The sequence below is a fragment of the Squalius cephalus genome (genome assembly GCF_949319135.1).
Source record: "Squalius cephalus genome assembly, chromosome: 1".
Lineage (NCBI taxonomy): Eukaryota > Metazoa > Chordata > Actinopteri > Cypriniformes > Leuciscidae > Squalius > Squalius cephalus.
The window spans coordinates 1368510-1384912 of record NC_137122.1 but is presented as its reverse complement, the minus strand read 5'-3'; the positions used below and the strand labels follow the sequence as shown (position 1 = coordinate 1384912).

Sequence of the window (16403 nt, the reverse complement as noted above, 5' to 3'; positions counted from 1 at the left end):
CATGAAAGTGAGCCCTGATGTAATGGTAGAAAGTAGACAACTGCTAAAATATTATGATAATTTGATGCCTTTTTATAAATTGATTATATGTCCTTGAAACTTTCCATGAATGAGGTAAATTATCTCATTAACATCAAAATATACAATACTGCCATATTTCGACACCAACTTTGAGAATTATATTTTACTAAAAACGTTTTATTGATGGCCGTTCACACTAGACTTTTCCTTGCACTGACTTCTATTCATGCGCCTGTGAAAGTGGGACACCAGAAACACAAGCTCAAGTGAATTACCCTGTGAGAAATAACAAACGTTTAGCATTCAAGTGGAGTGGATTGTTTTTAAATTTTAGAATTATTATTATTTGTTATATGTTGAACTTATCAAGTCAAGTCAAGTCATCTTCATTTATATAGCGCTTTTAACAACGTAGATTGCCTCAAAGCAGCTTTACAGAGATAAGCGTATAATTTAAGGTAACAGAGATTGTTTCGGCTTTACAGCAGAGTTAAGTTATTTCCATCTAAAGTTAGTTTTGATTGATTTGCTTCCGTCGCAATGATCATTTGTTATTAAATTAGGGGCCGCTAAGACGACACCATTCCCTCTACACAGACTTTAAACGCGAACCTGTGAGAAACACTGATGGCGTTCACATGAGCATTTAGAATGGGTTCTATAGTTATGTGCGTTTGAATATACGCAGGTTTGGAATTCCCTACAAGCCAAGCCTAAACAAAGTACTTGTCTTTCCCTATAAATTTTGATAAAGAATTTTATTTTATTTTGTTGCTTTGGGGTAGGAACGCGAAACGGATTTTCCCAACAACGCCTTATCTGTAGAGTGGTAGTGGGATCCTCCATAGGGAGAGACTAGTTGGCACTTCAGCACTGCGTTGTCATCGGTCCAGGCGAAGGTCCTTCGTCAGATCTGGATACGGCCTGGATCCGGCAGGCTGCAGGAAAACCTCAGGATAAACACAGACACTAAAATTAGCGTAGATGCCATTCTTCTCATGATGTAACGAGTACATCAGGATTTTTGGGAAGTGTTCCCGGTTCCGGCTGACCTAATCTATGCAGCCTAACATTAAATTATAGAAGTCTATAATGTATTATGTGAAAGCTAGGTCAAAGAGATGTGTCTTTAATCTGGCTTTGAACTGACAGAGTGTGTCTGCTTCCCGGACAATGGTAGGAAGACTGTTCCAGAGTTTTGGTGCTAAATAGGAAAAGGATCTACCGCCAGCAGTCGATTTTGATATTCTAGGTATTATCAACTGGCCGGAATTTTGAGATCGCAATAGACGTGACGGACTATAATGCGTTAAGAGCTCGCTCAAGTACTGCGGAGCTAAACCATTCAGTGCTTTGTAAGTGATCAGCAATATTTTAAAATTGATGCGATGTTTAATAGGGAGCCAATGCAGTTTTGACAGAACTGGGCTAATATGGTCATACTTCCTGGTTCTGGTAAGAACTCGAGCTGCTGCGTTTTGAACCAGCTGTAATTTGTTTATTAAGCGTGCAGGACAACCACCCAGTAGAGCATTACAATAATCTAGCCTTGAGGTCATGAACGCATGAACTAATTGTTCCGCATTTGTCACTGAGAGCATATGGCGTAATTTAGATATATTTTTAAGATGGAAAAATGCAGTTTTACAGATACTAGACACGTGACTTTCAAATGAAAGATTGGTATCAAAGAGCACACCCAGGTTCCTAACCGACGACGAAGACTTAACAGAGCAGCCATCGAGTGTTAGACAGTATTCTAGGTTATTACGTGAGGAAGTTTTTTGTCCAATAATTAGAAACTCTGTTTTTTCAGAATTTAGAAGTAGGAAATTACAAGTCATCCAATTTTTTATATCCGCTATGCATTCCGTTAATTTTGTGAATTGATAAGTTTCGTTAGGTTTTGAAGAAATATAGAGCTGAGTATCATCGGCATAACAGTGAAAGCTAATGCCATGTTTCCTAATGATATCTCCTAAGGGTAGCATGTACAGAGTGAACAGCAACGGTCCTAGTACTGAGCCTTGTGGTACGCCATACTGAACTTGTGATCGATGAGACATCTCATCATTTACTGCTACAAACTGATAACGGTCAGATAAGTATGATTTAAACCATGCTAGTGCAATTCCCGTAATGCCAACATAATGTTCTAATCTATTTAAAAGAACGTTGTGGTCAATGGTGTCAAATGCAGCACTAAGATCAAGTAACACTAATAGAGAGATACAACCACGATCGGATGATAAGAGCAAATCATTTGTGACTCTAACGAGAGCTGTCTCGGTACTATGGTACGGTCTAAATCCTGACTGGAAATCCTCGCAGATATCATTTCTTTCAAGAAAGGAACACAGTTGTGAGGATACTGACTTTTCTAATATCTTTGACAGAAAAGGTAGTTTCGAGATCGGCCTGTAATTGACTAATTCTGAAGGATCAAGTTGCGTTTTTTTAACAAGCGGTTTAATCATAGCCAGCTTAAAGTTTTTTGGTACGTATCCTAGAGACAAAGACGAATTAATGATATTAAGAAGAGGATCTATGACCTCTGGAAGTATTTCTTTCAGTAGCTTAGTCGGTATAGGGTCTAACATACATGTTGTAGATTTAGATGATTTAATGAGTTTAGTAAATTCTTCCTCTCCTATAGCAACGAATGAATCAAATTTTTCCTCAGGGAGACTACAATGCACTGCCTGATGCGATACTGTAGTAGACGGTTGCATAGTTATAATTTTGTCCCTGATATTATCAATCTTATAATTGAAGAAGTTCATAAAGTCATTACTGCTGTGTTGCTTGGAAACTTCTGGGCTTGAAGCTTTATTTTTCGTTAGTTTAGCCACCGTTTCAAATAAATACCTAGGATTATGTTTATTTTCTTCTAATAGGGTTGAAAAATAAGCAGATCTAGCAGCTTTTAAAGCCTCTCTGTAAGCAATAGAGCTCTCCTTCCATGAAATGCGAAATACCTCTAGTTTTGTTTTCTTCCAGTTGCGCTCCATTTTTCTAGCTGCTCTCTTAAGGGCCCGAGTGTGCTCGTTGTACCACGGCGTTGGACTATTTTCTTTAATCTTCTTTAAGCGCAACGGAGCAACTGTGTCTAAAGTGCTGGAAAAGAGAGAGTTAAACGTTTCTGTTGTAATATCTAGTTCTTCTAAGCTATCTGAGATGCTGAGATGATGAAACTGATTAGGAAGATTATTAATAAAGCAATCTTTAGTAGCAGAAGTGATAGGTCTCACATATTTGAAACACGGAGTCAGCTTTGCAGCCTTGGCTAAATGCAAATTACACGAGACTAGGTAATGATCTGAGATGTCATCGCTCTGCTGCAGAATTTCAACGGCATCAACATCTATTCCGTGTGATAATATTAGATCTAGAGTATGATTACGACGATGAGTAGGTCCTGACACGTGTTGTCTAACTCCAATTGAATTTACAATGTCTTTAAATGCCAATCCCAATGCATCTTTTTCATTATCGATGTGTATATTAAAATCACCAACAATTAGTACTTTATCTGCAGTCAATATTAATTCTGATAGAAAGTCCGCAAATTCTTTGATAAAGTCTGTATGGTGCCCTGGTGGCCTGTATACAGTAGCCAGCACAAATCTCAAACGTGATTTATCGTTTACACTATATATTTTTACATTAAGCACCAATGCTTCAAAAGAATTATATTTAAAACTTGATTTCTTAGTGGTTTTGAAACTATTACTATAAATTACAGCAACACCACCCCCTTTGCGTTTCGGACGAGCCTCATGTTTATAACAGTAATCTTGCGGGGTTGATTCATTTAAAGTAATGTAATCGTTTGGTTTTAGCCAGGTTTCTGTCAAACACAGCACATCTAGGTTATTATCTGAAATCATATCGTTAACAACGAGTGCTTTTGAAGTAAGCGATCGAATATTCAGCAACCCAAGCTTTAGCATTTGCTCATCTGTAATATAGCTGTTTTTTATTTGTTGAACATCAATTAAATTTTTAACCTTAGATGGGTTTAAATGTTTTTTGGATTTCCAAATTCGGGGAACAGACACAGTCTCTATATGATGATAGCTAGGTGAAAGAGGCTTTACAAACTTATGTTTGTAAAAAGCTGTCACAGAATGTGACGTCATTTTCACGGCCGTTGCAGTGTCAGTAGAAACTTCACAAAGTGTAGAGAGGCCGCGGCTTTAATTAGCTTTAAATTAACTATTTTTATTAGCATTACCCGTGTCCTACATGTTTCACTCAACCCTGTTACTCCTGACATGATTTTACTCTTTTTAAAACAGAGTATTTCTTAAAACTGTGACACTCAGGAAGTGACAGCATCTGGCCTCTTTCTGGAGCATGATGAGAAGACAAGAAGACAATAAAATAATCTCAATCCATTGTCTCAGTTTTTACACAAACTGTAGCATTGACTGTTTTCATCAACCCTGTTACCAAAGTTACTCTAAAGCCCTATTGGCTCGGGATAAGTATGACCTGGTGACCTCTAGTCATTTGTAATAATTGCAGAGGTTGTCCATGATCTTAATCCCGCGCGAATCGGCCATGTCTGTAATTGTAAATTTTTAAAGTAAAAATTCCCCCACAATTGTGAATTGGCAGGGTCGTATATTATTGTTTTCAAGGTTTTTGTTTCATGTGCGCTTTATCCATCTTTTGCGAAGAATAAAGGCTGCGTTGGGGTGTTTTGGGTGCTGGGTCATATAGATATACATCATACAACTACAACATTTGCAGAAATAAAATCTTCAGAAGAGCAACAAAAAGAATGATTAGATGGAGATGGATGACATGTATATCAGCAGGCGGTAAGAAACATTCTTCTGTTCATGATATATCATACAGCTAGACCTTTAACGACAAGACATTTCCAAGCAATAGCCTATTGACATCATATCCGAGAGAAGTCAGTAAATTCAAGTAAAATCACAGGCTTTGTTTATCCTGTGTGAATGCACCACACGAAATGCAGATGTGGCGGGGGGTCATTTCTAAATCACATGAGGTCCCCAGATAATACTAATCCAGTGCGAATAGGGCATAAGGTGGAGCGCAACTGGAAAAAAACAAAATTAGAGGGATTTCGCATTTCATGGAAAGAGAGCTCGATTGCATACAGAGAGGCCTTAAAAGCTGCTAGATCTGATCATTTTTCAAACCTATTAGAAGAAAATAAACAAAACCCTAGATATTCATTTGAAACAGTGGCTAAACTAACAAAAAATAAATCTTCAAGCCCAGAAGTTTCCAAGCAACACAGCAGTAATGACTTTATGAACTTCTTTACTAACAAGATTGATAATATCAGGGAGAAAATTATAACTATGCAACCGTCCACTACAGTATCGCATCAGGCAGTGCATTGTAGTCTCCCTGAGGAAAAATTGTATTCATTCATTGCTATAGGAGAGGAATCTACAACATGTATGTTAGACCCTATACCGACTAAGCTACTGAAAGAGATGCTTCCAGAGGTCATAGATCCTCTTCTTAATATCATTAATTCGTCTTTGTCTCTAGGATATGTACCAAAAGGTTTTCAGCTGGCTATGATTAAACCACTTGTTAAAAAAACGCAACTTGATCCTACAGAATTAGTCAATTACAGGCCGATCTCGAATCTACCTTTTCTGTCAAAGATACTAGAAAAGGCAGTATCTTCACAACTATGTTCCTTTATAGAAAGAAATGATATCTGCGAGGATTTTCAGTCAGGATTTAGACCGTACCATAGTACCGAGACAGCTCTCGTTAGAGTCACAAATTATTTGCTCTTATCATCCGATCGTGGTTGTATCTCGCTATTAGTGTTACTCGATCTTAGTGCTGCGTTTGACACCATTGACCACAACATTCTTTTAAATAGACTCGAAAATGATGTTGGCATTAGTTGAATTGCACTAGCATGTAGCAGTAAATGAAGAGATGTCTCATCGATCACAAGTTCAGTATGGCGTACCACAAGGCTCAGTACTAGGACCGCTGCTGTTCACTCTGTACATGCTACCCTTAGGAGATATCATTAGGAAACATGGCATTAGCTTTCACTGTTATGCTGACGATACTCAGCTCTATATTTCTTCAAAACCTGACGAAACTTATCAATTCACTAAATTAACAGAATGCATAGCTGATATAAAAAATTGGATGACTAGTAATTTCCTACTTCTAAATTCTGAAAAAACAGAGATTCTAATTATTGGACAAAAAACATCCTCACGTAATAATCTAGAATACTGTCTAACACTTGATGGCTGCTCTGTTAAGTCTTCGTCGTCGGTTAGGAAAAGGGTTAGTGTGTGTGTGTGCTAGTCTAGTATCTGTGAAAACCGCATTTTTCCATCTTAAAAATATATCTAAATTACAGCATATGCTCTCATTGACAAATGCGGAACAGTTAGTTCATGCGTTCATGACCTCAAGGCTAGATTACTGTAATGCTCTACTGGGTGGTTGCCCTGCACGCTTAATAAACAAACTACAGCTGGTTCAAAACGCAGCAGCTCGAGTTCTTACCAGAACCAGGAAGTATGACCATATTAGCCCGGTTCTGTCAACACTGCACTGGCTCCCTATTAAACATCACATCAATTTTAAAATATTGCTGATTACTTACAAAGCGCTAAATGGTTTAGCTCCGCAGTACTTGAGCGAGCTCTTAACGCATTATACTCCTTCACGTCTATTGCGATCTCAAAATTCCGGCCAGTTGATAATACCTAGAATATCAAAATCGACTGCTGGCGGTAGATCCTTCTCAAATTTAGCACCAAAACTTTGGAACAGTCTTCCTACCATTGTCCGGGAAGCAGACACACTCTGTCAGTTCAAAGCCAGATTAAAGACACATCTCTTTGACCTAGCATTCACATAATACATTATAGACTTCTATAATTCAATTTTAGGCTGCATAGATTAGGTCAGCTGGAACCGGGAACACTTCCCATAAATCCTGATGTACTCGTTACATCATAAGAAGAATGGCATCTACGCTAATTTTAGTGTCTTTGTTTATCCCGAGGTTTTCCTGCAGCCTGCCGGATCCAGGCCGTATCCAGATCTGACGAAGGACCTTCGCCTGGACCCGATGACAACGCAGTGCTGAAGTGCCAACTAGTCTCTCCCTATGGAGGATCCCTTTCCCACTCTACAGATAAAGCGTTGTTGGAAAATTCGTTTTGCGTACCTACCCCGAAGTGACAAAATAAAATAAAAGTCTGTATCAAAAAAGGAAAGACCAGTACTTTGTTTAGGCTTGGTTTGTAGGGAATTCCAAACCTGCGCACATATATTCAAACGCACAGAACTATAGAACCAATTCTTAATGCACATGTGAACGCCATCAGCGTTTCTCACAGGTTCGCGTTTAAAGTTTGTGTAGAGAGAATGGTGTCGTCTTAGCGGCCCCTAATTTAATAACAAATGATCGTTGCGACGGAAGCGAATCATTTAAATCTAACTTTAGCTGGAAAATAACTTTATTAAAGAACCGCTATAAAGCCAAAACAATCTATGTTACCTTAAATTATACGTTTATCTCTGTAAAGCTGCTTTGAAACAATCTACATTGTTAAAAGCGCTATATAAATAAAGATGACTTGACTTAAGAAGAATCTCTATAACTATGAATAACTTGTATGATATTTGACAAATACTACTTTATCAGTAACTTGGTGTTTACTGATTATTCCTAAAAAAAAAAAAATAGTAAACTATGTTGAAAATGACTACAATTCTGGTAACTTTGTTGCAAATTGGGAACCAGATATAAAATAAATGTAAAATAAAAACAGTTAAAATAGTATTTAGCTTGATCTGATCTTGACAATCAATATAAAAGTGTCTCAAAGTCAAACCTCCCTCTACTGACCATTTGTTAAAAATCTGTAACCATTTCATAGTTGAACTGTTTGTCTAAATGTGATGAAGTGCCTGAATGTTTCTAACATGAATGTTCTTCAGCATCATGAATGAATGAGGAATAAACACCAACCTCTTTGTTCTTCAGGATCTTCAGTGTGTTTCATTCTGCAGGATTCTGGATCACTCATGTTCTCACTGTCCTCTTTAATAAACTCAGTCTTTGCAGATTTCAGCTCTTCCTGATGCTCTGATGCTCGTCTTCACTCGTAGCTGATGGGAATTTACAGCATTTATTGAAGAATTACTGTGGGAGGAGCTTCACTGATGATGAATTACAACATGGGCGGAGCTTCACTGATAATGTATTCCAGTGTGGGAGGAGCCAATCTGCCAAAATCAAAAATATCAATTACTGAGTGAGTTTGTTTTTATAATAAATGACACTAGGCATTTATGTCTGTCTATCTATTCATCGTACAGTAACTGATCTCAATTTATTAATTATTTTTAATAATTTTTATTGCTAACCCATAACATTATTCTGCTCCTTCATTAACATACAGGTATCTAGAAATATAGAAAATAATTTAAATCATTTAAATTCTTCCAAATATAAATAGTGGTAAGAAAAACAGCTAAAAACATAAACACAATAATAAATGTATATAGTAGCCAACAAATCCCCTCAGTCTGCTGACACCAATGAAATGAGCTTTAAGTGACAATTTACAGGAGATCTGAAGACATCAGCATAATAAATGAGGTGAAAACAGGAACTATTGTCATGAAATAAAGATTGTTTTCAGCAGATCTGTTAATATTATCTATAATATAATATTACTATCAACACTCATTCAACAAGCCATTCAGGATCATCAGCAGATCATCTCACTTTATTCTGAGTGTTTGCTGTTAGAAACACATTATTTGAGTCAGATAGATGATAAAAGCCTATAAAACTGCTCTACTGAAAGACAATACTGTTATTTCTCACAATATGACATGGATAAAACATCAACAACACAAACACAATCACTAATGACACTCATCTTCATCAACCACTACAGAGAAATAATTACAGCAGCATAATGTCCAAATTAATCTAAATATAGCGAGTTTGATCTTACAATAACTACATTAATCACTATAAAGTAGATCATTAAAATAATATTTTATATGCGCAGAAACTGGGTGCCATTTGGGTCTGCAACGTTTGATGAATGATGCATAAGGCACAAAAATGTCCCAAAATGTGTTTACAAAGCTTAAAGTTATTCATCCAAGTGTTCTTGTTGACATGATATATGATAAAAAAAATATACTATTTTTAAAGAATTACATACTATGTTTAATAATATTTTCTTAGTACATAGCCAATTTCACATGTCCGTGTTGACCACCATGACATTTGCATCTAAGATATTTTTTGAGTATTTAGTAAGATATTTTTTTTTAACTTTATATTTTCTAAAGTTATGTATTTTTTAAAGAAATTATATGCGTTTCCCTTTTCACATAAGATATATTTTATTCAAAATAAACCTTAATTTTTGTAAATATTTTGTTATTTGTCTCTCAGTTTGACTTGCCACCCCGTCACACTAACTTTTGTTGTATCTATAAATAATGTACTGTAGCTTTAAATGACATCACAAAGAAGAAGTGACATCATTGGAGCCAAAAGCAGCCAAGTACTGACATTCCTCTGACTATGTTGTCAGCATGGGCGAAGAGGATTCATTTAGCCTGGCAGAAGAGGAGTTCCCAGCTCTGCCTGCTACTCCAAGCAAGCCACCAGCTGCTAAAAAAAAGGCCAGTGATAATACGAGTGTTCAATTCAATCAATCAATCAATCAATTCAAATGTATTAGCCATTTCAACTAAGTTGATAGGGATTTGTCTTGGTATGCTCACATACAGCTTAATTGACATAATACACTGACATTACAACATGTTCCACACATACTTCACAACAACAACAAATACACGGACATAAAAGCCTCATATTGCACATGAGATGAGTTAGCAGAATGACCAGATGAAGGGTGCTTGAAAACAGAACCTCATATAAAACATTCTGGGAGTAAACTGATATAAAAGCATTCGGTATCCTAGCCTCAGACCATATTTAGGTGACGTATGGCCTGGGGATAGGTACTGTCTCTGAAGCGTGATGTTCTATACCTCTTGCCTGATGGCAAAATATTAAATAAATAATTTGCTGGGTGGGAGGAGTCAATGGTGATGTTTCTTGCCTTCTTAATGATTCTAGTGTTGAAATGTGAAGCTATGGAGGGCATACTACAGCCTATGATCTTAGATGCTCTGCTCACTACTTTCTCAAGCTGTTGCTTGCCTTGACTGGTTGCATTACTATACCAGGACAGGATAGAGAATGTTAGCACGCCTTCTATGGCGGCTCGGTAGAAGTGAGTCATGCATTTCTGGCTGACCCCGAATTTCCGTAACTGACGGAGGAAATAAAGTCTCTGATGGGCTTTGTTTACAATGAGACTGATGTTCAGGTCCCATGAGAGCGACTGGTGAATGGTGGTGCCCAAGAAACGGAAGGACGGGACCCTCTCAACAACCTGATCATTGATGGAGAGGGAAAGGTGTTGAACAGTCTTCCTTCTAAAATCTACAATCATTTATTTTGTTTTAGTTGTATTGAGGATTAAGTTATTGGCCTTGCACCACTTCACCAGCCGCTCAACCTCTGCCCGATAGTCAGTCTCATCACCATCAGAGATAAGGCCTAATATGGTGGTATCATCTGCAAATTTTAACAGTTTGACTGATGTTTGATTGGATGTGCAATTATTAGTGTAAAGTGAAAATAAAAACGGGGACAGGACACACCCTTGTGGGGCGCCGATATTAAGAGTCCTCGTTGATGACACATGATTATTAATTTTAACAAATTGTTTCCTACAGGATAAAAAGTTCAAAATCCATTGACAGAGAACAACATCAACACCCATCGCTAAAAGAGAATTATACAGCCTGATAGGGATAATGGTGTTGAAGGCTGAACAAAAATCAAGGAACAGGATGCGAGCATATGTATTTTTTGACTCAAGATGTTGGAGAATAAAATGAACGCTCAATGACACTGCGTCATCTACACCCCTATTTGCCCTATAGGCAAACTGATGACAATCCAGTGTGATATGCGCTAGTTTTCTGCAGACCAAGCGCTCAAATACCTTCATTACAGTCGATGTGAGCGCAATTGGCCTGTAGTCATTTAGGCAGGTGATGTTATTCTTCTTAGGCACTGGAATAACCATAGCTGATTTAAAACAGATAGGTACAGTTGAGGAGGAGAGAGACCAGTTAAAGATGTAAGTGAATATTGGAGTAAGCTGGTCTGCACAGTTCCTCAGCGTAGCTGGTGTTATACCATCAGGCCCCGCAGCTTTCCTGATATTTTGATGGTGCAGCAGCCTCCTAACATCATGCTCTGAGATGGTAAAGGGGGGGGGGAGGGGTGATCGACCATACCCGTTAGTGGTTCTCAATTCCAGTCCTCGTGACCCACTGCTCTGCACATTTTGTATGTCTCCCTTATTTAACACACCTGAACCAGATCATCAGCTCATTAGGAGAGACTCCATGAACTGAACTGAGTGTGTCAGATAAGAGAGACATACAAAATGTGCAGAGCAGTGGGTCACGAGGACTGGAATTGAGAACCACTGCGTTAGAGGAAGGCTCAGAGAATTAATCTGGGTTACTCTGGGCTCAAATCTGCAGTAAAAATCATTTAGCTTCTCAGGGAGGGAGGGGTCGCAGTCTGAGACGTGATGCTTGATCTTATAGTTGGTAATTGTCTGCAGACCCTGCCAGACACCCTTAATGTCATGGACTTGGAGCTTATTTTCAAGTTTCACTCTGTAAGTGGCTTTAGCTGTTTTAATAGCCTTTTTGAGTTGGAGTCTGTATAGTGCTTTATCATCACATCTGAATGCAGCGTTTTTTCCCTACATAAACGCCTTACATCCTTGTTAAGCCAAGGCTTGTTGTTACTGTAACTGATGACAGTTTTGATGGGAATACACACAGACTCACAAAAGTTTATATAAGACATTACAGTATCAGTGAAAGTGTCAATATCACCATGCACAAAAACACTCCAGTCTGTGACATCAAAACAGTCTTGTAACATGTCTATGGCCGGAGGAGAGTACCACCTGACCCTCTTTTTCACTGGTTTAGTTGTTTTTAGTTTCTGGCGGTATTTAGGGACAAGTAATACAGTGTTGTGATCAGACTCACCAATCGGGGCTCTGATTAGAGCTTGATATGCTTCTGGAATGGGAGAGTAACACTGGTCCAAAGTTTTATCCAGCCTGGTAGGAGTATGAATCTGAGGCTTGTATCTTGGAAGAGCTTTCTTCATAGATACATGGTTAAAGTCACCCAGCAACAGGATTACAGAATCCGGGTTGGAGTTTTCCATGGCGAAGATGTGATCAGCCAGTTCCTGTGTCGCTGACGTCATCGCAGCGCTCGGTGGAATGTAAACAACACATAGTATGACGGAGGAGATTTCTCTCGGTGAGTAAAAGGGGATGCATTTAACTGTGAGATATTCCAAGTCCGGCGAACAGTTGTGTGATAGAGTTTTGGTATACACACACCAGTTACGGTTAATATAAATACAAACACGCTGCTTAAGGGATTCGCTGGTGCGATCTGCCTGATGAAAGGTGAAGCCATCCAGTTGTAATGCAGAGTCAGGGATATACTCGTGCAACCAAGTTTCTGTCAGGCAAATGGCAGAGCAGTCTCTTAGATCCCGTTGGGAAAGAATGAGGGCAGTAAGTTTGTCCTTCTTGTTTGATAACGAGCGAACGTTGGAGAGAGTGAGGCTCGGGAGGGCAAGCCTGTGCCCCCGGTATCTTAGCCGAACCAATGCTCCTCCACGCTTACCTCTCTTCCTCAGCCGGTGTTTTGGGTGTTTCCAAGGGAAACCAGAGAATGGATCCGGCACAAATGACTGTGAAACCGGCAAGTTGTTCCGAATGTGGATGAGTTCGGCTCTGTCATATTGAATGAGACCGTCGCAAGATTTCATAAACAAACAAAACAACAAATACACCAAACAAACAGAGAGCAAAACCGAGTCGCCATAGTGCGGCGCCATCTTGGATTTTTCCTCTCAGCTGGCGAACATAACGCAGCTGATTAACTGCCGCTCTGACACGATAGAGCGAAAGATCTCCGACCTGAGAGAAAAAGTGGATGCTGTGTCGTTTGATTTAAAGACTGTCACAGCAAAGGTGGTGTGCTTGGAGCGGCGCGTGGATCAAATTGAACAGCCAGTTAACAAAATGGAGAGAAGAATGGATGATCTAGAAACCTACATGAGACGGCGCAACCTGAAGATCATAGGCATTCCAGAGGCAGCTGATGAAAATATTCGTCTAGAAGTCATCAAGATTTGTCGAGCTGTTCTTCCCAGCGAAAGTGATAAGCTTCCAGGTGCCATTGATGTTGTTCACCGTCTCGGGAGTGCGCAACAGAGTAGCGGTAGGCCTAGAGCAACTATACTACAGTTTTCCACGCGCTCCTACAGAGATGCAGTTTGGAAGGCTGCCAAAAGCTCCTCGTATTTGCGGGACAAGGGTTTGCAGTTCAGAGAAGACTTTTCCAAAGGAGATCGCGAGAAAAGGATCAAGTTGTGGCCGGAAGTTCAAAAAGCTCGAGCGGCTGGGAAAACTGCTTACTTTGTTGGAGGTACAGCCTTTGTACAAGGGCAAGGTGAAATTATCCTCAAGGTCGACTGAGTTGGGAAATAATGCTGTTGAAGACATGTGGGCTTCTGTTGAAGAGTTGAAGACAAGACGCGTGTTTGCGTGATCTTGTATATCTGCCCTTTTACTGTTTCAGTTGTTGAAGCAAGATTTTATTTTTTATTTTATTTTTATTGAAGAGATGCTTATTTGCACAGAATACAAGTCTTTATGGTGCTACATTATGTGGTTGGCCTTTTGCCAACTTTATTTTAATATACTGACTGTTATAAGAGGTTACAAGTTGTTTTGTTGTTTCAGAGTTAACTTTGTTGTTTATGTCATTTTCCATTATATCTTTGAATGCCAGGGGTTTAAGGGATAACGTTAAGCGTAAGGCTTTGTTTTTGTTCACTAAGAGATTTAATAATGACTTTGTATTTTTTCAAGAATCTCACTCTATTGCTTCTGATGTTAACTTTTGGAGATCACAATGGGGTAGTGATATTTGGCTGTCTCATGGAACAGAACACTCAGCAGGGGTTTCTTGCCTGAAAAATAACTATAGAGGTGAGGTTTTGCATTCGGATAGTGATGAAAATGGCCACTTTATATGCTTAATTATAAAATGTTTTAGTGTAATTTTTATAGTAGTTAATATCTATGGATATAATTGTAAATCTGATAATGACCATTTATTATGTCCGTTGGAGGAAAGACTTACACATTGGTTATCCAAATTTCCTGATTCTTATTTAATTATAGGGGGTGATTTCAATGTTGTTGTAAATGAGTCAATAGATAGGTGGCCTCCAAGACGACCTTCAAATTTAAATACAGATTTCATTTGATTGATATATGGAGAGAGAAACATTTAGATGATATTGTGTATACTTGGAGTAACAAGGATGGCAGTAGACGTTCTAGGATTGATTTTTGGCTTGTCTCTAACCATTTTGATGGGAACAATATTTTGGTTAATGTTTTGCCCACACCATTAACTGACCATAAGTCCATATTAATTACAATTAATATTTCTCCAAACACAAATTGTAACAAGTATAATTCATACTGGAAAATGAATAGTTCTTTGCTTAAATTAAGTGCAGTTAAACAGGAATTGGAAAAATTAATTAATTATTATTGGATTAAAGCTAAAAAGGAAGGGTTGCTTTGTCATAATTGGGAATTATTAAAATTTGAAATTGGAAAATATTTGAGGAAGTATAGTAGCACATTCGTTAAATCACAATGTCTTGTGGAAGAGAAAGTTGTTAGTGAAATCTTAGCTATTTCTAACATTTCTGCAGTGGACCTGGTAGAAGGACAGAGACTGCGTCTAACAGAGCCGCAAAATGAGCTTGATAATATGTACAAAATGCGAGCACAAGGTGCTTTTATTCGATCAAGGCAAAAATGGTTAGAGCATGGAGAGCAATGTCTGCTTATTTTTTTAATCTTGAAAAGTCAGTTGATGCAATTTCTATGATTATTATTCTAAATTATATATTTCTAAATTCAGTGAGCATAATATGACTTATTTTTGTAAACAGCTTAAGAATGTTAAAACAATAACTGAGGAGGACCAAAAATTATGTGATCTTCCAATAACTATTACGGCAATTAAGCAAGCTATTAAACGTTTAAAATGTAATAAATCACCCGGTAATGATGGAATTACTGCGGAGTTCTATAAGCAGCTGTCTGAGATTCTTGCCCCGTTTCTTTTTGAAGTATACTCTGAAAGCTTATTATTATTATTATTATTATACATTTTATTTATAGGCGCCTTTCTTGACACTCAAGGTCACCTTACATCATCATCAACAACAATAACAATATTTAAAAACAATGAGATACAAAACAATTAAAAGAAAATGCAGTTGTGGTCAAAGGGAGTACGCTATTCTAAACAAATGGGTCTTGAGTTTGGATTTGAAAAGTGTGAGAGAATCAATATTACGGAGGTCCGGTGGAAGCGAATTCCAGAGCTGAGGAGCAGAGAAACTGAAAGCTCTACTCCCCATAGTAACCAGGCGGACACGGGGAACGGTGAAATGAATAGAAGAAGAGGATCTAAGAGTACGAGCGTGTGTAGGTATATGGAGGAGATCAAAAAGATACGAAGGGGCTAGATTATGAATGAGTTTAAAAGTAAGGAGAAGTATTTTATAGTTGATACGATAAATGATAGGGAGCCAATGGAGCTGTTGTAAAATAGGAGTGATGTGATGAATAGAAGAGGTACGAGTAATAATGCGAGCAGCTGAATTTTGGACCAGTTGAAGTTTATGAAGAGTTTTATGTGGAAGGCCAAACAAAAGAGAATTACAATAATCTAAACGGGAAGTGACTAAACTGTGAACAAGAATGGCAGTGGAGTGAGGCGTGAGGAAAGGACGCAAACGGTTGATATTACGAAGATGATAATAAGCAGACCGGGTAACAGTATTAACATGAGATGTAAAAGAGAGGGTGCTATCGAAGATGACACCCAGACTCTTAACCTGAGGGGAGGGAGAGATAAAGGAGCTATCAATGGGAATAGAAAAATTATGGAGTTTGTTTAGTGTTGATTTTGTACCTATAAGAAGCAATTCTGTTTTATTGGCATTTAATTTAAGGAAGTTTGAGGTGAACCAGGATTTTATGTCAAGAAGACAGTTAGTAAGGGAAGATGGTGGAAGTGTGGAATTAGGTTTGGTTGAAAGATAGAGCTGGGTGTCATCTGCGTAGCAATGGAAATTAATCTGATGT

At 38.2% G+C, this 16403-nt stretch overlaps 1 protein-coding gene across 3 annotated transcripts in view; it reads right to left on the bottom strand.

Moving 5' to 3' along the window:
• LOC307169532 (uncharacterized protein) overlaps positions 1–16403 on the bottom strand; it is a 91601-nt gene that overhangs the window by 69313 nt on the left and 5885 nt on the right. For all 3 annotated transcript variants that reach the window (XM_079890236.1, XM_079890238.1, XM_079890237.1), the window contains exon 2: positions 8036–8292. In XM_079890236.1, coding sequence (XP_079746362.1) covers positions 8036–8093 — 58 coding nt within the window. In that variant the 5' untranslated portion in view covers positions 8094–8292. The remainder of the gene's footprint in view (positions 1–8035; positions 8293–16403) is intronic.